This window comes from Lygodium microphyllum, chromosome 2, assembly GCF_053477565.2.
Source record: "Lygodium microphyllum isolate KBCC chromosome 2, Lygodium_microphyllum_v1.1.10, whole genome shotgun sequence".
NCBI lineage: Eukaryota > Viridiplantae > Streptophyta > Polypodiopsida > Schizaeales > Lygodiaceae > Lygodium > Lygodium microphyllum.
The window spans coordinates 8819857-8846014 of record NC_141136.1 but is presented as its reverse complement, the minus strand read 5'-3'; the positions used below and the strand labels follow the sequence as shown (position 1 = coordinate 8846014).

The 26158-nt window shown below is 40.3% G+C and overlaps 1 protein-coding gene across 2 annotated transcripts in view; it reads left to right on the top strand.

Moving 5' to 3' along the window:
- The first annotated feature begins 16201 nt into the window (after positions 1-16201).
- The window catches only part of LOC148039458 (uncharacterized), a 72096-nt gene continuing 62139 nt past the window's right edge, over positions 16202-26158 (top strand). The window contains exons 1-3 of one of the 2 annotated variants that reach the window (XM_087690965.1): positions 16202-16629; positions 21677-21788; positions 23091-23170. In XM_087690965.1, coding sequence (XP_087547091.1) covers positions 16267-16629; positions 21677-21788; positions 23091-23170 — 555 coding nt within the window. In that variant the 5' untranslated portion in view covers positions 16202-16266. The remainder of the gene's footprint in view (positions 16630-21676; positions 21789-23090; positions 23171-26158) is intronic. The other variant, XM_087690972.1, reaches the window with a different exon arrangement.

Below are 26158 nucleotides of genomic sequence, written 5' to 3'. Positions count from 1 at the left end.
TGTGGCAAAAAGAGTCTCCTTCTTCCTCTCTTCTTCTCTCCTTCTTGCTTGTGTGTGCTCTTGAGAGAGGGAGTGTGAGAGTGTGAGGGAGTGAGTGTATGTGGGAGTGAGGGATCAAGAGGGTGAAGCTCTTCACCATCTCCTCTTCCCTTCTTCTATTCTATTCTCTTCTCTTCTCTTCTCTTCTCTTCTCTTCTCTTCTCTTGCGTGCGCGGCTATGGAGGATGGAGCTTGGAGATGGAGGAGGCTTGAGGATGCTTGAGCTAGCATCAAGAATCGTGGAGCTACCGGAGTGCAGGAGAGATGAGGGTACTCGATTGAGCATCAAGGTAAGCTTACTACACTTGTAGGATCGACGGCGCGTCGGCTAAGTGAGAGATAGCCATTAGAGCTCGCTTGAAACACTTGAACAACAAGCGGTCCGTGGGTCTTGGCGGTTGAGCGAAAGCTCCCACAAAGGTTCAACATTAATCTAAGGAAGTAGCTCACTTAACAATGGTTATTAAGGGGAGATGTTAGATATACTCAACACCCACCCTTGTAAGGTGTTACCAATGATTAATGATGTTGGAAGTTGTAAGGTCCCCATTAGGAGAAGGAGCCATGTGTGAGTCCAAACATTAGTGGGATATTGACTTATACATCAAATAAGGTCTATATGACCAAATGGCAAAAAGGTGACCTTTTTTAATGCATCTTTGGATTAGATATAATAGTTAAACTACTAGCAACTCTAATAGTTTTTACAAATGCTACTTAGTTGGATGTTGATTAAGTGAGTCATGGCTGAGTAAGATGGGTCGTGAGTTAAATGAGTCGTTGGCTAAGTAAGATGGATCGTGGCTTGGTAGTCATGGGTCATAAGGTTGTATTCAAGGTAGAAACTATAGAAAGATTCCTCAAAATCTTTTGATGGTAAAGGAATTCTATAATCCCCACCCCCCATGTAAGCTTCCTCTATGGCATTTTCCAATTACTTTTAAGGATATCTCAAATTGGAGTTTAAATGGAAATGTTAAAGCTCTTTTAAGTCACAAAAATTCATGTGTTAGAAATCATGGGTAGACAATCGTGTGCAAGCATATTAACCCTCTATCTCACAATCATGGGCTCCTTGTGGAGCTCAATCAACCTCATGCAAGTTACCGATGGATCTACTGCTAGCAGTCATGTTTGTCATGCCTTGTCATCTCCTGCCTGTGAGCCTCAGTCTGAGTCAGACGAGGACATTAGGAGCCCTGACATGTCTGTCATGTGTTATGATGGGGGAGCTAGTCACTCTTGACTGGCTATCTTAGGTTGTGTATTTCTTTTTGGCCTCTTTTAGTGGGCAGCCACTGGTGGCTGCCCGGCCACTTTTTTGGTCACTGATATGGGGCGCCCATTTTAGGGCATTTTTAGGGTTTGCGACCATTTTAGGGTTTGCGCCCATTTTAGGGTTAGGGTTAGGGTTTGTCCTTTGCCTATTTATAGGTAGCCCCCCTCCCCACTTGGTCACTTGTCTTCTTGCATATTCCGACACTCCTTCTCCCCCGTGGTGGTGCTGTCATCATCATCAGCCTGATCTGGTGCCCTCACTGACGCTTCGGGCTGCATGCAGGGATTGATCAGTCCATTTCAGTGTATTCAGCATTCATTTTAGTCAGTGCAGATTTCTCTTCCTTATTTTCTGCTTTCTCTCTCTCTCTCTCCCTCCGTGTTCGTATTCCCTCTTCCGCAGCGCACTCTCACATGGTATCAGAGCCGAAGGAGAGTACACGGAGCTGAGACGTCACCTTCTACACCATCTCCTTGATCAAGGCGGCCTGTTTTGGTGTCAACCTATTTGCGTTTGCTGCTAGCGTCATCCCCAAATCTGCGTTTTCAGCCTGGGCGGTCCTCCTCTAGCTGGGCGACACTCCACCAAGCTGCGTTTTCAGCTTTTGTGGCTGCGTTCAACCTCTGTTGGCACTACTCCAAGCTGGCAACCTCCTTCCTGCTTGCATTTTCAGCCAGGCGGCCTTCCCAACAGCTGGGCGACATCTTCCTTACTGGCGTTTTGAGGCAGGAGGCTGTTTTTCTGTGGTGATTGCATCGTTAGCACTTGCGTTTAACATCATCCTTGCGTTCTGTGCAAGGCGGCCAGCTCAGGAGCTTCTGGTGTTTGTGTTTCGGCACCGGCAACCTTCCCTTCTTGTGTTTTGGTGTTTTGCAGATATCGAAGATGTCTTCTCATCAGTTTACGGGCTTTGATGACTTAGATGACGAGCTTTTGTCTCGACACTCATCTGAACAGAGGCGTGATTTCTATCGCGAAGACCGTCGTCCGGAGTCTATTCCTCTTTCACGTCCCCCTTCTATTCATGTATCTCGGCAAGCCCCTTCCAGTGGGCCGAAGATGCAGCCTTTGATACCCCCTGTACAGGTACCCGTACTTCCTCAGCTGCCCAAAGAGGACCGGTTGGATGGCTCCAACTTTTCTCTATGGTCCTGCAAGGTGGAGTGTATCTTGGACTCCTTTGATCTTTGGGAGCTTGTTTCTGTTCCTATTCCCCGGCCTAAGGTGGATCTTGCATATGGGACATCTATGGATCGTGCAGCCTTATGGGATTGGCTCAATTCTAGAGCCAGACCTTTCCTCTTTCTGAGTTTGCAGGATTCTGTCCTTGTTCATGTTCACAGGTTGAAGACTGCAGTGGACATGTGGAGAAAGCTCGCGTCTCTCTACCATCAGAAGACGCTTGCCCACCGGATATCTCTCGAAAAGAAGTTGCGAATGCTCGCTATTGATGATAGTCCTTCCATGAAGAACCACATCAACAGATTACAAGATATGAGGGATGAGCTTGCATCCCTCGGTCGGACGATATCTTCTGAAGACATGGCTATGATTCTTTTGACTCAGCTCTGCCATCGCCTCGGTTTGATGTCTTCTACACCAGCCTTCTTACATCGAGGACCCGTGAGAAGCTTCTATGGGAGGAGCTATCCCCGCTTGTCTTGGAGCATGACGAGCGACTCAGAGAGGTCAGTGCTAGTGGATCCGACTCCACTAGAGCCTTTGTTGCAGGTTCGGGAGGACAAAAGAAGAAGAAGAAGTCAAAGGCTACGAAGAAGGATAGTTCTTCAGGCTCTGACTCGGATTCAAAGAGACTGAAGTGCCCACACTGTGGGAAAGGGACACATCCCGAGGAGAAATGCTGGAAGAAGTACCCTCACCTTCGTCTAAGAGCGAAGGCTGGATCTACATCGGAGCCTTCTTCTACCTCTACACCAGCTGTTACCCATGAGTCAGTGTTCCTTCATATCCATGCTTTGGAGGAGGATTCTTCTTCCGTGGCTGCAGTATCTTCTACGCAGCCTTGGTTAGTGGACAGTGGTGCTTCGAGTCATATGACTCCCCGAGGTGATTTGTTACAGGATCTCTGTCCATCAGAGGGTTCAGTTACTGTTGGTGACATTTTATTGGTGCCTATTAGTGGTGTTGGCACATTGCCTTTGTTTACCGACCGACCTTCAAGCTCCTTTTCACAGGCCCTACATGTTCCAGATTTGGGCCTTCCCCTCCTCTCAGTTTATGGCCTTACGAGGCTTGGCACACGAGTGATTTTCACCGAGCATGCCGTTGTTATTGAGGAATCTTTTACAGGAGCTGTCTTATCTACAGGTTGGCAGGAGAGCGGGCTTTACAGGCTCCATTCCCCTTCTTTGATGCAGGGTCCTCCGAGGCAGTCTATTGCTCCACCCGTTCCCGCTTTTGCATCTTCTATTCCACAAGTTCCTTCCCATCCCCCACCCTCTCCTCCGGTGGTTCCCTCGTACCCCCATCCCTTTCAGAGGGGGACGATCTCGGTGTTGCAGCTGTGGATTCCCTGGCCCCTAGTGTTTCAGAGGGGGATTCCCAGGATCGTGAGGAGCTCCTTCAGCGGCAGTCTACATCGACGGCCTTCAGCCACATCCAGGATCTGAGAGGGGGTGTTAGCAGTCATGTTTGTCATGCCTTGTCATCTCCTGCCTGTGAGCCTCAGTCAGAGTCAAACGAGGACATTAGGAGCCCTGACATGTCTGCCATGTGTTATGATGGGGGAGGCTAGTCACTCTTGACTGGCTATCTTAGGTTGTGTATTTCTTTTTGGCCTCTTTTAGTGGGCAGCCACTAGCTGCCCGGTCACTTTTTTGGTCACTGATATATGGGGCACCCATTTTAGGGCATTTTTAGGGTTTGCGTCCATTTTAGGGTTTGTGCCCATTTTAGGGTTAGGGTTAGGGTTTGTCCTTTGCCTATTTATAGGCAGCCCCCTCCCCACTTGGTCACTTGTCTTCTTGTAGATTCCGACACTCCTTCTCCCCCGTGGTGGTGCTGCCATCATCATCAGCCTGATCTGGTGCCCTCATTGACGCCTCGGGCTATGTGCAGGGACTGATCAGTCCATTTTAGTGTATTCAGCATTCATTTCAGTCAGTGCAGATTTCTCTTCCTTATTTTCTGCTTTCTCTCTCTCTCTCCCTCCGTGTTCGTATTTCCTCTTCCGCAGCGCACTCTCACATCTACAATGCACAACTTTGCTCACACACTAACTTAAATTTCTTTTTTTCTTATTTACTCAATGATTATAATATAATTTGATCTATTCAAATCAAATCTAATATACATTTAATCCCTAATTCCACATTGATTTGGCCTTCTAACTAGCCTATTCTACACTATTCTAGGCATATGTGCTTTCATTGAGGTCTTCTATTAAATCACACCATGATTTTTTTGTGAGACCCTCTTTTTATAATTGTTTGCAGAAGAACATGCATGATTGCAATCTATTGTTTTGTCAGGGCCTTTTTTAAATAGAGATGGGGACAAAATAAAGAGAGCTAATGGTTCCCCTTAAAGACCCCTATCCAAAAAGGGATGCACACGAGTATGAGTTTGAGCAAAGCACTGTAGAATGGATTCCCTTTGTGTCACGATAACAAGACTAATATGTCAAGCTTTATGAGATCTCGACAATGGGATACGGATAGACACATATTCTTTCATGTGTTCTTCTCTCTCTTGCATGAGCTATCTCTTATCTAGTGAGTTTATTCTCTTGTTTTAAATCAACTAGTCCTCTCCTCTCAATACCATGAAAAGAAAGAAGGTAAATGATTCAAGAATGGGTGTAAGACATTATTATGATCCTTCACACATTATAAATTAATCTACCATGCTACTTTTTTATTAGCTCCATCATTTGAGTGTAGTTCCTCTCGATCTACACCCCTTCCTCCTTTGATCTATTTACAAGTACCAATCTAGTACCAAGAAGAGAATAAAGAAGGATAATAAGAAGAAGATAAGGACAAGGATGGAGAATGGAGCTTCGCCCATGTCCCTGGCTCTCAATCTCTCTCCCTCGCTCCATACTCTTATGCTCTCACCTTCTCAAAGTTTTGATAGCAAGATGAGAAGAAAAAGAAGAAGAAGAAGAGGAAGAAATATGAGTAGTTTCTCTTCATTGAGTGCCTCACTCAAGCTATGGTGAAGCAAGGAAAGCGAATAGAGAAGATATGAATGAAGAGGCTCAATAGTTTACACACATAATAGTGAGTTCTCAATTCCTATTTACACGTTATATAGGTTAGGGTTAGGGCTTCCACTTTAGGTGGGCTACCCTATCCCCCTTTCCATTATGACCAATCCTTCTTTTTTTTTACCTTCCACTTTGGGCATTGTGGATAGGTCTTGAGGGAAAGTAAATAGAGTTGTCACAAGCTACTCATCCCTTGTAGGTGTTCTAGTTTAAAATCGAGTGATATTATAACTCACATGGGAGTGAGCTCAACTCACTTTGTTTCTACAAAAATACAAGAGCCTTATATTTCCAAGAAATGGATTGAAAGATTACACATTCACCTTGTAGACACACGTTGCCTAAAGTAACATACTAAATTTCGTTAAGACTCTTTCCAAAAATTGCTTCTAGCACATTAAATGACCTTTTGCACTTCTAGAATAATACATTGATATATGTAGTAGTTGTTATTTTTAGTAGTTCCTGAATCAAGTTAACACCACTCTTGCTTATTGGACTACGATGTGGGAGAGAGGTAAGTGGGCGATCTACTACACACTTGTGGATTTCTTTGCTTTCTTGCTTTCATAGGTAACGAGAGAGGAAAGCATATATTCAAGATGGTTTAGAGCTACAGTGCAAGTCAACTATGCGAGAATTAGTTTTAGTCATTGGTGATTTCAACCCTTGGAGGAACACATGTCTCCCAATGTCCCATTCTTGAGCTTTGTGCCGAACCTAACACTTGTGCTAATATAGCTTTAGGTCCAATCACTACATTTCAACATAATCCTGATTAAAAAAGTCCATATATCCTTTACAAAAGTTTTGCTAAATGTTGGTTAAACTTAATGTCCGCATACATACTAATGTTTATGGGCTTGGGATTATCCTCAATCCCCAAATTTTACATATTGAATCTCATCCATAAGGACTATAATAGAATGTTTCACAATGTATTTATACTTATGTTTAGCCTTAATGATAGTCTTCTAAGTTGCTTCCTCTTGCTATTCTACTATTCTAAATTTCTTCTTATTATCAACTTGTGTGCAGTCTAGATCCCACACTACTATTGTTTCATACACCCCCTTCATTTCATGTTTCAAGATCCAAAGTGTTTCATGAAAATCCAAATTGATATTCTTTGGCAACCCATTAGACAATTCTTCCACCTGGCACTACTTTCTACCATGTAACTCTAATCAATACTTTTAACATCAATTTCAAATATTGGAATAGTAAATGGATTTGAGTGCAAAAATAGCTATTCCTAATCATCTTCCACCTTTGATATTAGATTGATTGTTTGAGGCACCACATGTCTACACTTCTACTTAACATTTTGTTGGTGGTACATAACCTTATCTCCTTCATTCTATGAGGGCTTAAAACTATTTATTTCCAATCTTGAGTTATGCAAGGATTGCCTATGCAAAACCTTGTATCCATTGGCCTTTAGATTACTTCCAATTTTTAGGCTAAACCATACATTTGAGTTATTCTTATCTTTTGGTTTCACCTTATCTTTGGGTTCCACCTCATATAGCTCGTTTTACTACCTTCTCACTTGATTTTGCCTCAGTTTATCCTAGACTTCCCACTCAATCTTGCCATTGGCTTAAGCTCTTCTTACAACAAACATTGGTACTTCCTCTGCATTCCAAACCATAATGCAATTCAAGCATTTGCATTTAACATTTACTTCATTGTAGTTTTCAGTAGCATTTTCTAACCTATAGTACCAACACTTTGCATTGGATTTTACAAAAATCTTCCATTGCTTTAATTTAAGAATCAAGGATTCTACCACTCATCACTTTGCTCATTTATGTTTGCTAATATTGTGACTACACAAGCTCGTAGGTGTTGTTAATGAGCTACTCTGTAACATTTCGGTCATTAAATTAGCCTCCCCGTGCCTACCTGCTTCTTGGCACATGAACCCTGCTCTCAAAGGCAAAATTTTATTTAAAATGAATGCAAATTTTTTTACCTCTCTCTCTCTCTCCCCGTCAACTGGATAAGAGAGAGAGTGTGTGTGTGTGAGAAAACGGGCGCAGCACCTGTGTGGGAGAGGGAGCCATGTGGCCCCTCCCCAAAGGCCTCCCCCCTCCCCATGGTAGCCAAGTGGGGGGCGGCATGGCTGCCCGCCCCTCCACCTGGCATATAGCCTCCCCTCCTCACCTTATAAAGGCACCCCCTTGGTCATCTGCAGGCAACGGCAGCCCCCCTCGTTTTGCGAACACAGCGCGCCCCTATGGCAGTGACATCCCCCCCCTCGGTAATCAAAGAGAGAGAAAGTGAGAGAGAGAAGTAGGAGCAGGAGAAGAGGAAGAGAGAGAAGAAGAAGAAGAAGAAGAGGGGGAGAGAGAAGGAGAAGAAGAGAAGAAGAAGAAGAGGGAGAGAAGGGAGAGAAGAGAGAGAAGGAGAAGAAGAGGAAGACGAAGAAGGAGAGGGGGAGAGAGAGAGGAGAAGAAGAAGAAGAAGAAGAGGGAGAGAAAGAAGGGGAAGAAGAGGGAGAGAGGAGGAGAAGAAGAAGAGGAAGAAGAGGGAGAGAAGAAGAGAATGAGAGGGAGAGAGAGAGAGAGAGAGAGAGAGAGAGAGAGAGAGAGAGAGAGAAGGAGAAGAAGAAGAGAAGAAGAAGAGGAGGAGGAAGGAGGGAGAGAGGGAAGGAGAAGAAGAGAGAGAGAGAAGAAGAGAAGGAGGGAGAGAGGTAAGGAGTAGAAGAGAAAAAGAAGAAGAAGAGGAAGAAGAGAGAGAGAGAAGAAGAGAAGGAGAGGGAGAGAGAGAAGGAGAAGAAGAAGAAGAAGAGGGAGAGAGAGACTAGGAGAAGGAGAGAAGAAAAGAAGGAGAAGAGGGAGAGAGAGAGAAGGAGAAGAGGAGAAGAAGAAGAAGAAGAAGAAGAGAGAGAGAGAGAGAGAGAGAGAGAGAGAGAGAGTTGGTGAGTAGAGAAGGTGTCGAGGGCCGTGTTTGAGGAGCCACTTTTCAAGCCACCCCCTCATCGGCGAAGGTCACCTTACTCACAACCTTTCCTTTCCCAAGCCTTTCAACTTGAAGGTTCGTTAAGGTTAGGACTATCCAAACTCTGCGTGGTAAATGGCTCCCAAAAAGAGAGTTGCGGGAAGTGTAAGTGCTAGAGCTACCAATGGTACTGGTAATGCGAGAGAGGCGAGCAGAGCGACCAATGCAACAAATACCCCTACGATCACGAATCAAACCCAGGTTCTTTTGATATCCTAAGATTTATAATTAATTCTGCATTATTTCAAGAAGAAGAAATAAAGGGGTAGTTACATGCATGGAACAAGAATGAGCCTTAGGATTTTTTACTCCAAGTGATAGGTTGCATGCATGAAATGGTAGAGCATGGAGTTCACATAAGTTTATATGCATAGAATGATAGCTTTACACACATAGAATGATAAGGTTTTCACATCATTTCACATAAAATAATAGTTTTTAATCCAGTTTAGTGCATGAATAGTCATCTAGAATTCATGCTTTGCAATCGTGATTAAATTAAACACATGGAATGTTAGTTTCCATTCATGGGATGCGATTGCACCAATGGATAGAAACCTAGACTTTCATATACGCAAGTCACATGAGATCCGGTATATTAGCAATAAGTATTCGTTCCCAAGTATGAAGAGAGTTAAAGGTCATTTAGGATGTACTAATATATTAAATGCATCATGTGCATGATAGGTAAGTTTAATTGGAAAATTCTGCATAGTACCGCACTAAGAGAGATGAAGGGACGCATGCATCTAGACTATATCTTGAAGGCCTAAGTGAAAAGTCTTGCGTTGCAAAGTGTGTTAACTTTACTTGGTTAGAGAGGGATGAGTAAAGAACTGGAAGAATAAAAGGCTCTTGGATGGGTTGCGAATAAGGCTTGTCCATTGCCTTGGTTGACCAGTCAATGCTTTGAGTTAGGACTAAGTTACCACAAGGAAACACCCAAGGGGAAGAGAGCTTCAAAAGAAGTTAAGAGGTCAAGTATAATTGCTTGCAAATTGTTTTATCGATCTTTTTGTAGACTATCGCAAATGGATACATTCCTAGCTTAATAGAAGCTCGTGACCTAACTCTAAATGGATTGTTGACCCGTTATGCTTGGTTGTTTGAAAAGGGTATCTCCAAGTGAATATCGACAGGTTGTGTTGGTAAGAGGAGAGAATCTTACTAAGGATAGGTGGATCATAAGCAAGGTGATTGCTTAATGTGTTTTGGATGCGAATCCAAGTTGTTTGTGATTGATAATTTCATGGCGGGAGCTGTAAGGATAAATTGCCATGGGAACAAAAGGGATGTTTTCCCTAGTAAATGCTATTGGGCTGGTTGCTTTAGCTTGGATGATTTCCTAAAGGGATAATTAAGGAAGGATGGCGCTAGCTACCCCTGCGAACCGCCAAACCCTAACCAAGGGGGCTATGAATCCGCGCCGGGAATGTGGACCGAACGAGAGGTCTCTCCATGGAAATTACTTGGTGTAGGAGGATGCTTGGGTGCTAGGGGGCTCTGGCCGTAAATCCCAATACCTCCGGACCCTACACAAGTGTTCTACGTGACTCAAGATGGGATCTCGAGGCCTTGATACTTTACAAGGCAGAACCTTGGTAGGATAAACCTTCAAGTTTTTATTTTTGGGATACGGAAGGATTATTTTTGCAGAGGCAGAAAGGGACACTTAATTCTCCTGTATGGGCGGGAGACAAACATTAATCTGAAGATAAGTTAAGGAAGTGTTTGATCTTGTTTTATCTTGTCTTAGTGTCTGTGCCCTAAATTACGTAAAGGAACCTGTGATTAACGGGTTAATTAAGGAAGCTGCTTTTATGCGTCAAACATAATGTGGTAGGTAATTAGATAACTAAAAAAACCCCCAAGGGAAGCGTGGTGGATGTGACCCCGATGGTTCTATCCTACAGAAGGGTGGTCTCGGTTAGCCGAGAGCTTTCCTCAAAGGAAATGTTAACATGAAATGTTAGGAAAAGTCAGACGATGGCCTTAGACAATGTTGGTTAGAACCCTGATTTATACCGTTTTAGGGGACCGGAATGGGACTACGCCCTACGGGCAGAGAGGTCGAGCGATGCATCCCTCTCGTTTCCCATTCTCTTTGAACCAATGAGACCTGTGTTGCTTACCTGCATAAGCACTTAGATACTGAACATGTGGATGAAGGTTAATCCATGGATAAATCTTTAACAAATATTAAATTTCTTAAGCAGGAGCAACTAATTGCTGGCATATGAAATTTGGCCAAGCGAAATTCACTTGTATAGAGTGTTCTCAAGTCTTTCTAATTCTTATTAGAGTTTTGTATCTACTTTGTGTTGTGATGATGAAAGAAAACCCAAATGCTTTGTCATTTGATGATTTGGATTTTACTTTGCTATAAGAAGAACAATCTAGGAAAAATGGGACTATTATGGGTGTTGCAAATCAAGCTTCTATGGCTAGTCAGAAAGGTTAAGAAAAAGATTTCTTTCTTGCTAGGGCAACTAGAAATCTGCAAATGATGTTCAGATAAAGAAGGCATGTAAGGATGAGAAGAAAAAGAAAGTTAGGTGTCTTGTAGGTATTATAAGGCAAAAGATAATGTAATTAAGAACTATCCTAAACGGGTTTCAATGGTTGTGCAAGAGGCCAAGAAGAAAGAGGCTAGTATGTCTATTGCAAATGCCTCTCATTCCAAGTTAGAATTTGAAAATGTTGTGCAAGATATAGAGTGAAAATTCAGTGTGCAATGTAGTTACTAGCCTTCTTTACATGATCCTTATATATTTTTGTGGATTCAGATGTATGGTACTTTAACAGTGGTGCCACTAAGCATATTAGTTCTTTATACAATTTGTTCACTTCTCATAAGCCTATTCCTAAGGGTAGCACTATAACATGTACCAATAACTCCTATTATCCTATTAAAGGAATTGGGGAAATTATGCTAGTTGTTGTTAATGGTAGTACTTTCACGCTTATAGATGCTTTGTATATACCAAACATCAAGAAGAATTTGCTATCAATATTTGCGCTTGCCAAGATTGGCTTGATTGTGAAGTTTATTGATAACAAACGTACAATTTATGATCTCTCTTGTGGTGGTACAAGTATTACATTTGGTTTACTATGTCATGGGTTGTATAAGCACAATAACTATGATAAATGTGTGGAAGACACGGCATGTGCAGTTTGTGATTCATAGGAAATTTCAAATGTATAACTTGGGCATGCATATTTTGGTCATACAAGTTTTTCTAGTTTGCTACACTTGTAGAATTTTGAGATGGTGTCTTCATTGCCTACCCTTGAGCAATCTAAATGGCACATTTTGGTCATCTGAGTTTTACTAGTTTGCTGCACTTGTAGAAATTTGATATGTTGTCTTCATTGCCTCCTCTTGTGACATCTAGATGGTTCAGTGAGAGATGTTCAATAATTGCAGCTTGTACATAGTGATTTTTGTGGTACAATAATGCAATAAGCATCTTTTAATAACTACATGTGCTTTGTGACTTTCATTGAAAACTACTCCAAGAATGCGTAAGTATATGGTTTCAAAGCTATGTCTCAAGTGTTTTTATGCTTCAAGCAATTTGTTAGCACAACTTAAAATTTGTTAGAATGTAAAGTGGGAGCCCTTCATTTAGATTGGGGGGGTATATATCTAAGGTATTTAATGTATACTTTACTGAATGTGGGATAAAATACCAATGTATAGTGTCATATATACGACGACAAAAGGTTGTAGGTGAGAGGAAAAACATATCACTTATTCAGATGGCATGATGCATGTTTAAGAGTCTAGCTTTGCTACCTAGTTTTTGGCTTGAGGTTATTTTATATGTAGTTTATGTGCTTAATAGGTGTTTATGTAGTCTATCACTCTATTTAAGACTTGACATGGAAAAAAGCCATCTTTATCTCACTTGCTTATTTTAGGTTGCTTGGCCTATGCTTTGGTACAAGTGCAACAATGCAAGAAGTTGGATGGCAAGGCTGTAAATGCATTTTTCTTGAGTAAAGTAATGAAAGCAAAGGTTATAAGTTATACTATCCACAAAGTAAGTATATCTTGGTCAATTATGGTGTTGACTTTGTGGAAGATATTCTTCAGTCTTTACTTTCATGTACAAAAGAGGAAATAAAGCACTTGCATAGGATCTATGACACTTTGTTGCCTCTTTTAGAAATGTGTAGTTATGTGTAGTGCCAAATGAGGTAAATTTTTAGCCTAAGTAGGTTGCTCATATGACATCACACATCAACCTATTTGAGATGCAAATGTGAATGGTGTGCTTCTTGATGAGATAGTAGAGATTGAGCAATCTAAAACTGTGTTGAAATGTCTAGTGAAGACATTGCATGATAGTAAGTTAGACACATCATTAGCCAGTCATATGTGTTTAGGTTCTCATAGTGCCTCTCATGCATCGGATTGTTATGCGCAATTGTTTCTAGTTTGTGTGATTAGGATGAGCCTGTGTCTTTTAAAGAGGCATAAAATTTTAAAAAAATTGATGGCTATTTGCAATTTGAGTATGATGCTATTGTAAAAAATGGTACATGGTTCTTAAGTAATTTGCCTCATGTCGAGAAGGCCATTGGCACCAATTGGGTTTACAAGTTAAAGCACAAGCGAGATAGTAGTGTTGATTGCTACAAAGCTAGACTTGTGGCAAAGGGTTGTGTTCATTAGAAGGACATTGATTTTGATGAGACCTTTGCTCCCACTTACTAAATGACAACTATTCATAGCATTTCTGTATTAGCAACTCATGATGGTCCGAACTATACATCAATTGGACATTACAACTACAATTTTGAATGGTGATTTACATGAGGAAGTACATATTTCTTAGCCTTGTGGTTTTGTGTAGAAAGTGTATAGATTGAAAAAGGCATTGCATGGTTTGAAGCAAGTACCTTGAGCTTGGTATAAGAAGATGCATGCATACTTAACTATATGTGGTTTTCAAAATAGTCTAGATGAGAGCACATTATGTGTCAGTCATGAAGGTGATGTTGCTTTTTATCATTGTGGTTTATGTCAATGACGTGTTGCTCTTCACTAGTCCTAATGAGATACATATTACTAAATTTAAGGCTAAGTTGAAATTAGCTTTTGACATATCAGATTTGGGCCTATTGCATCATTGTTTAGGCATCCAATTCAAGTAGTTTGATGAGGTATTGCTTTGTATCAAATAAAGTATATTGAGATGTTATCTTAAAAATATAGTCTTGAAGATTGCAAACCTATTACTACTCCTATGTAGACATGTTTGAAGTTGAGCCTTTGTGATGCCAAAGAAGACTACTTAATGTTTTTCCCATTAATAAGCTACTAGATGCTTGATTTATGTATACATTATGAGGCAAACATTCAATTTGCAGTCTCATAGATGAGCAAGTTTATGCATAGCCCAAGCACTAAGCATTGGCAAGCAATGAAGCACATCTTGTGCTACTTGAGTGATACTCCTCACCTTGGGCAGGGGGGATCATTACCACCCAACTTACATGTTTTTCAAATTTTGATTGGGTTGGTTGTTACAACACCTATATCCACAAGTGGTTTTTTCTTCATGCTAAGCATCTCATGCATATTATGCTTGAGCAAGAAGCAGCCCATTATGGCCACTTCTAACTGTAAAGTTGAGTACATTGTAGCTTTGATAACTACAATCAAGTGTGTTTGGATATCAAATGCCTCTTGATTGATTTGGGTGTTGGATAGTCATTTGCCACCACCTTCACTGATAGCTAGAACAATTTGGTAGTTGCATGGAACAATGTTGCATGCACCTACTACACACATTGAGGTGCATTATCATATTGTTAGGTAAAGACTTTCTACAAGAGAGTTCAACTTGGTCTATTTACCAACACATGACAACCTTACAAATCTTTTCACAAAGGCTTTGCCTTGTGAGAGGTTAGAAGGTTTTTGTAAAGCTTTGGTCTTACTTCCCTTCATGGATTGATCTAGTCCACTGAACATGCCACTTCCCTGTACATAAGTGCCAACTCTTGTTCACCTCATCACATCCCAGGGGGGATTTGCTACCATATTTCAGAAGAGATGTGTGTGAACACACTTAGGACCAACCAAAACACTTTTTTACCTCTTAAGAAGGTGTTCCCCTTCCCCCCCCCCCCCCCCCCCCCCCATAACACTTTGAATTGTGTTCTCTCAAGTTTCTTCTTATCCAAGCTGTGTACTTGCTTTTCTACAACCCCAAATCCAACAGGTTGAGATAACCTCATCAATTTTGCTGATGGATGTGGGGTTTGTGGTTTGTATCATTGCTAGAAGTTTGTACCCTTTTTCACTTACAAATCGTAAAGAAAAACATTTATAGGTTTAGCTTCAATTACTTTACATAGAGATTCTTTCCACAATCCTATGGTTTGATGAGGAAGATAGCATAATAAGATAAATACTTTAATTTTTAAGCTTAGATATATGTGTGATGCTAATGGTGTTACAAACATCATGCAACCCATCTAATATTCCACAAGGTTTCAAAAAATCATATTGGAACATTTGAGTGCCAATATAGACTCTCTTTACATTACACTACATATACTACCTTGAAGATGATATTTAAATGTTTGAATGCCAATAGAGACTCTGTTTTACATCACACTCCATAAACTCCCTTAAAAGAGAAAGTTCTTATATCCATCTCCGTTGACATCTTTGCATTAGTTTAAGCTCACAACAAGATTTGAAACAACCAATGATCTTCTACACCATAAAAGGAGGGACCAAAGTTGAAGTCTTGGCACTAGAAAAAAAACCTTTAATGTGTGAAATATCACAAGTTGACAACGGCAGAGCCTGACATGTGAGAGTATTTGGCAATGAATTGGAGAGAAAGGAAAGAGTGAAAGAGTTGGGAGCTTGGGGCAAGCCACTTCAAGAAGTGGTTTTTTTTAGTATTATTAAATTCATATTTTAGTAGCTTGACCTCCTTTCTATGAGAAAATTTAGGAGGTAACCATGTATGTTCAATTGAAATTTGGTGGTGCTACAAAGTGTTAGCTTTAGTGCACTCCTCCTACAATATATAAAAGATTAAAGCGAGCTAAATAGTTGAACTATTATAGTCTTTTTATATTATACATTTCAAAATAGATTGATCCTTATTGTCACACTCTAAAGTGAATTCCTACAAGAATAACATTTAAGAGAAGATTTCACTAATGGATCTCTTATCTAATATACTCATTCTAAATGATTCGAGATTCAACAGCTCAAGAAAAGGCCAACAGAAAAAACTCCTTCTTAAGAGAGTGGTACAAACATAGGGTAGAGATGTGCACGTAGCTATTCTTATGACCAATGCCAATCAATGAATTGCATCAGTACAACCCTACATTTTGTATACCCACCTCTCTACGTTCTGTAATCCTCTCCTTTAGAGAATATTAATCCATATCATTATACTCTAGCTTATCCTCCTTGTTACAATCTAATTAGTAGTGTTTATTGTTATACCCTAGTTTATCCTCATTGTCTAATTAGTAAAAAGATAGTATTATCCCTTATTGTTACAGTCTAATTGATGAAAAGAACAATAAAGCCTAACAGTCTAATAAGTAAATAAAAAATAATAATTTCCATGATAACATTAACATGACAAGCTTGCGATCGAAGGGGCGATTGTGTGATTCATGTTACAGGCAATCTAGTGAGCGGCAGGGGAGGTGGCAGGATATGGCGTGCTTGAATTTGGTGAGTCTTCCCGCGAATTCCTTTTGCAACCCAATCCACAGCTCGCCTTCATGGCCCTTACATTCAAAGAGCAGCAGCAGGAGGCTCCAATGCTGCAGGATATCGTGTACCCTCGCAGCCCCTTCGCCCATCACTACGGAGGAGCATGACCTGCCTCAGTTGGAGCTTAATGGGAGCCTCAATGGCTCTGTTTTGCATTCCCCACAAGAGGATGCTTCAGAAGAATCGTCGAATGACGCTCAGAGGGAGAGTGGCCGCCCGTCTCCAGTGGTTTTGGCCAGAGAGATTGCTCGAAGGCGCAATTTCGCCATCATCTCGCACCCTGATGCGGGGAAAACAACTCTAGTAAGCTAGAAACTTACAGCCAGAAGCTTGCTCTTATATTGTCTTGTCTGTAACTGTCTTTTTTTATTGCACTCTAACTAAATAGTCTCTTAACTGCCTTGCAGTTCAGTCTTCGATTGGATCGATACTGTTTCTGTAAAATACATATTGCTCTGATCTCTTGGCTTGCTTTAATGCAGCCTTCGTCTTATACTGTGTGTTATTTCCATAAAACCCATTTGTAGATCCTCCTGTCTAGGTTTCCAATGCATTGAGGCAGCCTTTATCTTGTAACCTTTGCTGTTTCCATAAAATTTAGGATCCCATCTCTTTATCAGTCCATGTTGCCAATGCATCCGTCCAAGTTGCACTCATTTGTTTCTAAACATGTCTTGAACAGCTGCGTGTTTGCTTGGTTCTCGTCTTCAGATAATAAAGCCAATTAACTAACCACACTATAAGGCCAGTCTAAAGTATCCATTAATTTTAGGATCTCTTACAAGTTTTACCTATCATGTGTAAAGGCTCTCCATGAAGCAGAGAATGACCTAGTTGAGCTGGCTAAACTCCTAATATGACTTGGTTTTGATGCAACCAGGTCTTGGTCCAATCACTTAGTTGAACAACATATATGCATCTTTATTGTGGTTTTTTTCTCCTCTTGAACTTCCCTCTGTGACCTTACCTGCCTTACATGTATTGGACCATCCCTATATATAAGCAAATCTGCCAAACTGGCTCTTGTTGAGGTTTCAAGCAAAAAAAGAAAATCCAATTTTGATTCATCATTATTTTGGATGGGTTGGTGTTTTTCAAAAGTTCTGGCAAGAGGTCATAACATGTAAAGATAACAAAAGGTTTTGGCAAAAGATAATGCATGAAACAACTGCAAGCAAAAAATAAGGTTTGCCATGACCCAGTCCACTTCCTCATTTGCCCTCTTTGTGGGGCCCTTGATTCTATTAGCATAGTAGATAGGCTCCATATGCAAAGGATTCCCATAAGTACCATCCTAGATGGTCCTTTAAAGCAAATGCAGTCTCTATGACATTGCTTAGGTGTATGCAGTGAGGGTGGGGGGGATGGGGGGATGCTGCTGAAAAATGCCTAGACACTGTGCAGCATTGTAGAATCAGCAAACCACAGATCCCAGAAGCTTCGGTTTGACACAAATGTCGCCCAGCACCTTGTGAGCAGTAAAACACATATTCTGTGACAGTCCATTGTGAATATATGCTAGTGTTTTTCACAAAGAAAACACTTAGGAGTGTACGAACACGACTAAAACAGAGTGAATTTAGACAAGAATGAAAAAGGAATGAACAAAAATGTAATGAATGGAGAGAATGTGAAACTAGCCTTTCTTCTTGGAGAAAAAGGAGCAAACAAAAATGTAATGAATGGACGAATGGATGGAAAGAATGTAAAACTTGCCTTCTTTCTCGGAGAGGGTGGTAATGACCCAATAACTCAATTATTACAGCAAGCTTAAAATTCACATAAATTGAAAATGCAAATGTTACCATTTAATCTTGGAGAATGGACAGCTTGTTGGCCCCCAAAATTGGTGTGATGTAGCATATCTTTATCTTCTGTTGCAAATGGGTGGAGTACACTAAGATTCTTCAATCTCTTTCGCTCTCCAAGTGCCTCTTGCTGTCATAATGACCAGCAAGCTTTCAAACCAATTTGCCCCTGGGTTTGCTTGAGGGTTGGCTTTCAATTGTGCTTCTAGGGAGAGAAATTTAGCCCCAAATGTTTATTGGCTGAATAGCCACTCGAATTTTCTTAAATTGCCTTAATTTCGGTGACCAAAATTAAAGTCTCTAGGCGTTCAATTTTTGAGTATGCTTCCTAAGGTGGATGCCAAACCCTAATTTTTACTGCAAATTAGTGTTTATAGTAGAGATTTTACCAAAATCTATATCTCCAATGGTTGAATATCTGTGAAGAAGGATGAGAATAGGTTGGAGGATAAGAGAGAATGTTAAGGAGAGAGAACATTTAGACTTCCATTACGAGAAAATGGAAGAAATCAAATGGTGCCTTGTTTAGACAACCATGAAAGCTATCTCCACTGATAGAACACATTGAATATGATGTTGTTAGGCTGAAACAACCCTCAATCTAATGTTACCTACTATTGTAGCCTCTTTTTGGGCATGTCACTAGCTCTTGGAGGGTCTCCTGTTGGGTGGAAATGGCTTGCTGATTGTTGCAACAGTAATGGTAGCCTCTGCTCTCTCTCTCTCTCAACTTTGCATAAAATTGGAATGATCCTCTTAGTCTCCAAAAACGTTTTTTTTACTTGCACGGGTAAGTTTTATCAAGTGATAGGCTTTCAAAATAAGTTTCAGCATTATTTAACTTTATGAATTAATTTTTAAAATATTAGCTTAATAATTATTGATAGCTAAAAAAAACCGGATTAACCAATAATTAAATTGGGTAGATCAATTTATCACCCAATTGATTTTGAGTCCTGATTAGTCTGGAATGGGTATTAGTTAATTAGTTAATGCTAATTCTTTAGTGTCACCATTGACGCTTAAGGCAAATCAAATGGTCTAGGCCAAATTCTGACACTAAGTATCACCTAGTACCAGTCCAATACAACTTGTTATAAATTTTGCCTTTGGTATTCATTGATTAACGCTTTGTAAATTTGTAAATTTGATTAACGCTTTAATCAAATGCGTGGCCCAGGTTCAAATTCTGACATAACGGAACCATGAAATTAGCCTTCCTTCTTTTATAGGGTGGTAAATAACCCGATTTAACATTGATTACAACAAGAATAAAATTCACACAAACTGAATATGCAAATGCTACCACTTAATCTTGGATTCCATTGGCCCCAAAACTAGCATCCCTTGTGGTATTTCTTTAAATTGTATTGCTCAAGATTGCAATATAGGGAGATCCGGCTTAATCCCCTTTAATCTTTAATGCATCTTGTTGTCCATAGCAACCAACAAGCATTCAAACTAATTTGCCCTTTGTTTTGCTTGGGGATTGGTCTTCAATTTGCTCTTAAAAGACAAATTCTACCCCAAACTTAACGTTGGTTGACTAGCTTGTCAAAATTCTTTGAAATCCCCATATTTTAGCTGTTGATTTTAAGTATTAGACCCTATTTTTTTAGCATTCTTCCCAGGGTTGTTGGTAAACCCTAATTTTTACTGTAAATTAGGGTCCAAATGCTTTTAAAGATGACATTTCTTCTTTTCCTTGCTGTCCTTTTTGGAAAAATTAAAAAATCTCTCAAATTGAGGATCTTTGGCCAATTAAACAAAGATGTTAGTTGTTGCATATAACTGACCCTTGAACTGGTCATCATATTCTTCACCTCCTTGCTGCTCATTAGCTTCTTGTGGCCTAGAAGAACCTTCTTAGTTAACAACAACAATCTCTCCTTGTTGTCTATGTTGTAAGCCTATTCCAAGATTAGGCATTGCATTTTTTCCTTCATTATGTTCATTTTTAAAATGAGATGCATCACCACTAATTGATCCCATCTCAGTAGGAAGACATTCTTGTTGTAAATACTCAGTGAACACAAATTCAGCACTATAGCAAATTTGCCCCTTGGTTTACTCGGGGATTGGCCTTCAATTGTACTCGTTGGGTGACAAATTTAGCCCCAAATGTTTGTTGGTTGAATGGCCACTTGAATCTCTTGAATGTGCCCCAATTTTAGTGATTGAAATTCAAGTCTCTAGGCCTTCAATTTTTGAGCTTGCTTCCTGAGCTGGCGGTTAAACCTTGATTTCTCTTAGAAATTAGGGTTTATTGTAGAGATTCACCAAAGTCTCCACCTCCAATGGCTGAATCTATTTGGAAATTATTGAGGAAGGATGAGAAACCAGAATAGGTTGGAGGATGGGAGAGGATGCTGAGAAGAGAGAAAATTCAGACTTCTATCGTGAGAAAATGGAAGAAATAAATTACTATCCTATTCTAGATAGCCAAACACACCAAGTATGATATTGCATGGCTGAACCAGCCCTCAAATTGTGGTTATCTATTGCGGTAGTCTCTTCTCGGCATGTTGCTAGCTCTTGGAGGGTTTCCTACTAGCTGGAAATTGCTTGTTAACTATTGTGGTAGCAATGGCAGCCTCCTTTCTTACTCTCTCTCTCAGCCTCCGAAAACGTTTTTCCCACTTGTATGGGCAACTTGCAAGTTTTGCCAAGTGGCAACCTTCCAAAACAAATTTCATCATCATCTAGCTTTATTAAATTATTGTTTAAAATAATTATCTCAAAATAGTAATCTGATTGACCAACAATCAAAATGGTATGAAGCTTATCTTACTGCTTATTCTGTTTGCATTTCACACATTTTTGTATGTTTATATACTTGCCATATGCTCTTTGAATTAATTGAAGGACCTGCACTCATCAGAGGGTGAGAGGTGTCATAGCCCTTGGTAGAGACTGAGCCCATTGACCACCAGCCAGCTATGCACAGAGAGCCTCAAATTTTTATTATTTTGAATCCCACCTGCAAGACAGGTGTTACATTCACTATATCATAGGGCAACAAAATAAAAGATGTTTCATGACTCATGAGTCATCAAAGCTCAACTCATGCTTAGACAACTAGTTCGTGTTTGTAAAGCTTTGTGACATTGATAGCTTCTAGCTGCTTCTAGATTTTCTACATGATTAATTTCTCTTAAACATCGTCATGTATATGCAATTTTTTACAACACTTATTAATGTCACAGAGTTAAGATGGATTTGTATGCCTTGATTTTAAGGTTTCATACCTCTACTGTAGCATTGAAGGCTTGTATTTTCTTTTGGAACAGTTTGCCTTTGTTAATCAAGGTGTTCAATGGTGAATTCTACAGTAATCTCTTGGCGATTTAAACAGTTTCTGTTTGCTGATGAAATGCGTCCAGATCATATAGGGTAGTTTGCAATATATTGGATTTGAGCCTACATTTCGTGAAATTGTTGGATAATTGAGCAACTCTGAAGTGTTGACTGGGTTTTATGTTTCAAAACTGACAATTTCTGCATGTTTGAACCTTTTTTTAAGAAATCGATTCCTTGCATAGACAGAAAAACTTTTGCTTTATGGTGGAGCAATACATGAAGCTGGTGCTGTGAAAGCTCGACGAGCAGCTAGGCATGCCACGTCAGACTGGATGGAACTTGAGAAGCAAAGGGGTATGTTTGTTATCTCTCTGCAAGCTACTTACTGTTCTAAATGATATCATTGTAGTTAGATGTTTTCTTATTAAGGACATTTCCGCAAAACTTTGTAGCTTTGACAGAGTGTCAGAGCTCCTAATGTCCCTGCCTGACTCAGACCCACAGGCAAGAGATGATTGTGCATGACACTCATGACTGCTAACACAATCTAGCTGCCTTCATAAGATCAACCTTTTAGCAAAACCACCCATGGTACTCCTTACAGGATACACATTAGACAAGTATCCCATGTGGTCATTGGTCTTCCTTGGGCATCGAAAGACAAAGTTGAACTTGTTTGTCTTTTAGTAGACTGTAAGAGTAGACTGCCTGAAGGATAATGGTGTTGAGGTGCTGCTGCTGAAATATCTTGTATGCCTCTACCAACTTGCCAGAAACACCTGGTTTTGCCCTTGCATAATGCTCATTTCTCAGAGGATGGAAAGCCTGTGTAATACTATGGCACTAGGGAAGTAGCTTGCTTAGAACAAGGCCATCAATGGCCTTGTATTCTCATCACTGCCACTGGCCCCTTGGGGTCCTTCCACTGGAGCACCCTCATGCCCCTGCCTCCCATGCTCCTGCTCAAAATGTTCAAATGTCGAGTCATGCCTAAATAATGACTTAGGCTTGTAATGAATTGACAATTTTACATTGGTATACTAGTTGAACTACAAGGTGACTTAGATGGGATACGCTGGATTTTTTTACTAACTTGGAGATGTCTTTGATTTGCAATTTACAAAACTGCTCAATTTGCAATTGAGAAGTATGGAAAGCCTTCGTAATATTCTGCTGATATTGACTAATTGGAAATCATTTTAGATATGACTTAGGCTAAAAATGTGGTATTATTGTTTTGCAAGTCTACTTAAATTTGGCTTAGTAGTAGTGAATTTCTTCAATGAACTTAACCTTTGAATGTGCCAGCTGCATATTTGATGAAACTATCTTTGTTTTGGAGAGTGTAATATTTTAAGACATCCTGAGTGATGACTCTCAAAAGGCTTTCTGAATCCAAATATTCCTTATACTTCACTTTGAGCTACCTAGAAAAGCGGATCTTGTTCAACAAGACCAATGTATCTACAGATCAAACTCTGATGTATCTAGGAGGGTGTTTTGTATGCAGCATCTTAAAGTAAGAGTTTGTAAAGAACTATTTTCTTGATTTATGATTATATATTTGAAACAGATAAAGCATATTCTGTCCCTTTTTGAGGAGCTTCTTTTACTCTATCCATATCATAGTAACACTTTTTGTTATGTTGCTTTTAGGTATATCCATTACATCAACTGCCCTAGTCTTTGAAACAGATGGTTACTGTATTACTTTGCTTGACACTCCTGGTCATCAGGTTTGTCTTCCTCTCTCTCTATAATCAAAGCAGGACACAGTTAGGGAATGGATTGCCTTTTTGGTTGTTTACAATATATGATCTTGAAAGAAGGTATCAAACACTGCTTTTCATCTCTTTTTGTTTCAGAATACTGGTTGTATGAAAAGAATCGGATCTACAACTAGCCTTTTGGCTTGCATGTGAAGCACATATAAGCCCATTTGGAAAGGTGTAGGAATGCTCAAGCAGTGGCCATTTGGACATTTGGATGCCTTTGACCACCCTTATCCAACTTGTGTGACTCGTATCCCCATAGATGAAAGCTGCCACAACGTGAAACCTTGAATTCTAGCATTAGCAATACGAGCATGGATGTTGGAACGAGGAAAAAATAGCAAGGTGCTCATTCCTCTAGATTTGCAAAAACCCAACCAACGAAAGAATTGGAAATGCGATCTTCCAAAATTGCTAGTAGGAAACATAGGAAAGTTCCATTTACTGGTCTCTATGCAATATATAGGAACTGTTAGAAATTTTGATTTTTCCGGCTATTCACCACTAGGAAGTCCTATAATCATCAGTTTCCAAAGAAATACATTGCCTTTGAAAGGAACTTGAGAAATCCATCTATTAGTCTGTGTGGTCTTTGACCCAATTAATCATCTCTTGTACTTTGTTAGTTTGTTGTGCCACCTATCTCCTATCCTATACCAAAAAATGAGAAAAAGTATCAGCTGTCCAAGGCAATATTGTCTTTGTATCTCTTGAAGATGCAATGAGACCATGGCTGCTATACTTTCAAAGGCAGAACTTGATCTAGTTGTGCAACCTAGTGTTGCACCTAATTCTACACTAATTTGTAACTCTTAAGCACCCTGCATATGTGACACACCTACCTGAATGACAATAGTAACTACCTATAGGGAGGTGAACATTCTTAATATGTCTCTGAGATACTTTAGATATCATCTCTGGATTGACATCACGTCAGAGAAGCAGTTGACTCCTTTGTGCATCAAACACAGGCTTCTATATGTTCAAAAGCTGAGGGAGTGGTGGTGGCTAATTAGGGATTATCAGCAATGGTGTGGTACATCACTTCATGTTAGCTTTTCTCTAGAGCTTGCATTAAACAGGTGACGTGTCTTATTTGGAACTTCAGTTCATCAATATAATAAAAGCCCAGCTTAGGGTCTTATCATTCAGCTGAGATCTAGAGGAGGCTTGGGATCACTGCATTGAATTGGTAGAATAGAACACTGCTTGCCAAGCCTATTTGAAGCTTCCTCCATGCAAGGAGCCTTGGAAAGCTGGATGAAGTCACTGGTGGAGACAACAAGAGATTAGACTGTCTTACGAGGTCCCTTGCTGCTAATGTTGAGCATACACTGAATTTTTTCTCAGATCAGAGCTAGAGACATGGCAAGAGGCTTTGAGGTCAGGTTGGAGATAAGTTTCTCATGCCTTATTTTATGGATCTCCAGCTTCATTTGAAGCGGGGATGAGGCAGCCTCTTCTATTCAACTATCGCATTGGGTCACTATCCCTCGCAATTGGAACTTCTCACCAATGAAATATTGTTGTACACTATGTGATGGTCCCTTTTGTGCTTGTGCATGGACTGAATCAAGTCTCATTCAAAATTTCTATGATCTAAGAGGGGTGGCAACTCTACTCAGGCTAAAAGTAGATTGGGACAGCCTCATTTTGGAGCGATGTTTGGGTGTCACAGTCTGGCCATGCAAAGTAAGAACTAAGGCCTTTTGACCAAGCTGATGATTTGGGTCCTTCACTACTGGGAACCCTTGGAAGACATGCATACTGGTCCAGGTTGTTGCTGTGCTCCATCTTGTGGTGGCTCTTTAGAGCCTTGACCCACTTGAAATTTTTATCTCCTCATCTGAGAGGACTTCAATATTCCTTTTTGAAGTGTTTCCTTTTAGGTATCTCCCAAGCCTGGTTAGATCTTGTTGCAGTCGTGTGTCTTGCACAATCATCTCCTACCTATGAGCCTAGTCTAAGTTAGATGGGGATATTAGGAGCTCTTACATTGAGTCTGTCATGTGTTTTGATAGGAGAGGCAACTCTGTTTAGACCATGCATTTCTTTTTCGGTCGGACATAGGAGTGTTCATATAGCTGGTTATTATCCAGCTCATTGCATTTTTTTCAATGATTAGTCGGCCAAGATATTTTGGCTTACTGGAACAGGTCAGCCAGATTTGGCTGATTATGGCTATTTACAGCTGTTCTCCAAACTTGGCTGGTCATTCACAGGTTCATCCTTTGCAGGTTTCAGATCACTCCAGCATATAGGGAGGGACTCTTCTTCATCTTCTGGTGCTGCCTTCAGTCATTAGCGTGATCGGGTGCCCTCATTGATGCCTCAAGATACATGCAGGAGGATTGATCAATCCTCTTTTTGTATTCAGCATTCTTTTGGAGTTTAGTGTAGATTTTCTTCTTCCATTCTTTTCATTGCAGTTTTTCTCTTCCCTTCTCTCTTAGTGTTTGTGTTTCCTCTTTTGTTGTGCACTCTCACATGATATCATTGCCAAAGTGAGGATTTAGAGGTTCTAAAAGAGAAGACCGCACTCAACTTGTGCGAAGAACACAGATTTTTTGCTTTGTTCGGGCCTTCTATGAATTGTGTAGGGCACCCATAATTTCTCTTTGTAAGATGTAGTTGATTTACCCTCCATTCGGGCAGCTTGGCACCAAACACAGATTTTTTAGTGTATTTGCAATTCTTGAAGAGTTATGGATTACCACCGGTTTGATGCTCTTAATGACTTTGATGTGGAGACCATTCAATCTTCTACCAATAGGTGGTCACATTAGTTAAACCTTCACGAAGAGTGGCGCGAAGATCGACATTCGGAGCCCTTGTTCTCACTTTGATAAGTTAAGGAGATCTAAGCCCCCTTCTTCCTTGCTTCTCTTCATCTTTCTCACAAGGCCCATACTAAAGGTTCTCGCATAGTCATGATGGCTCCCTTTGCTTAGG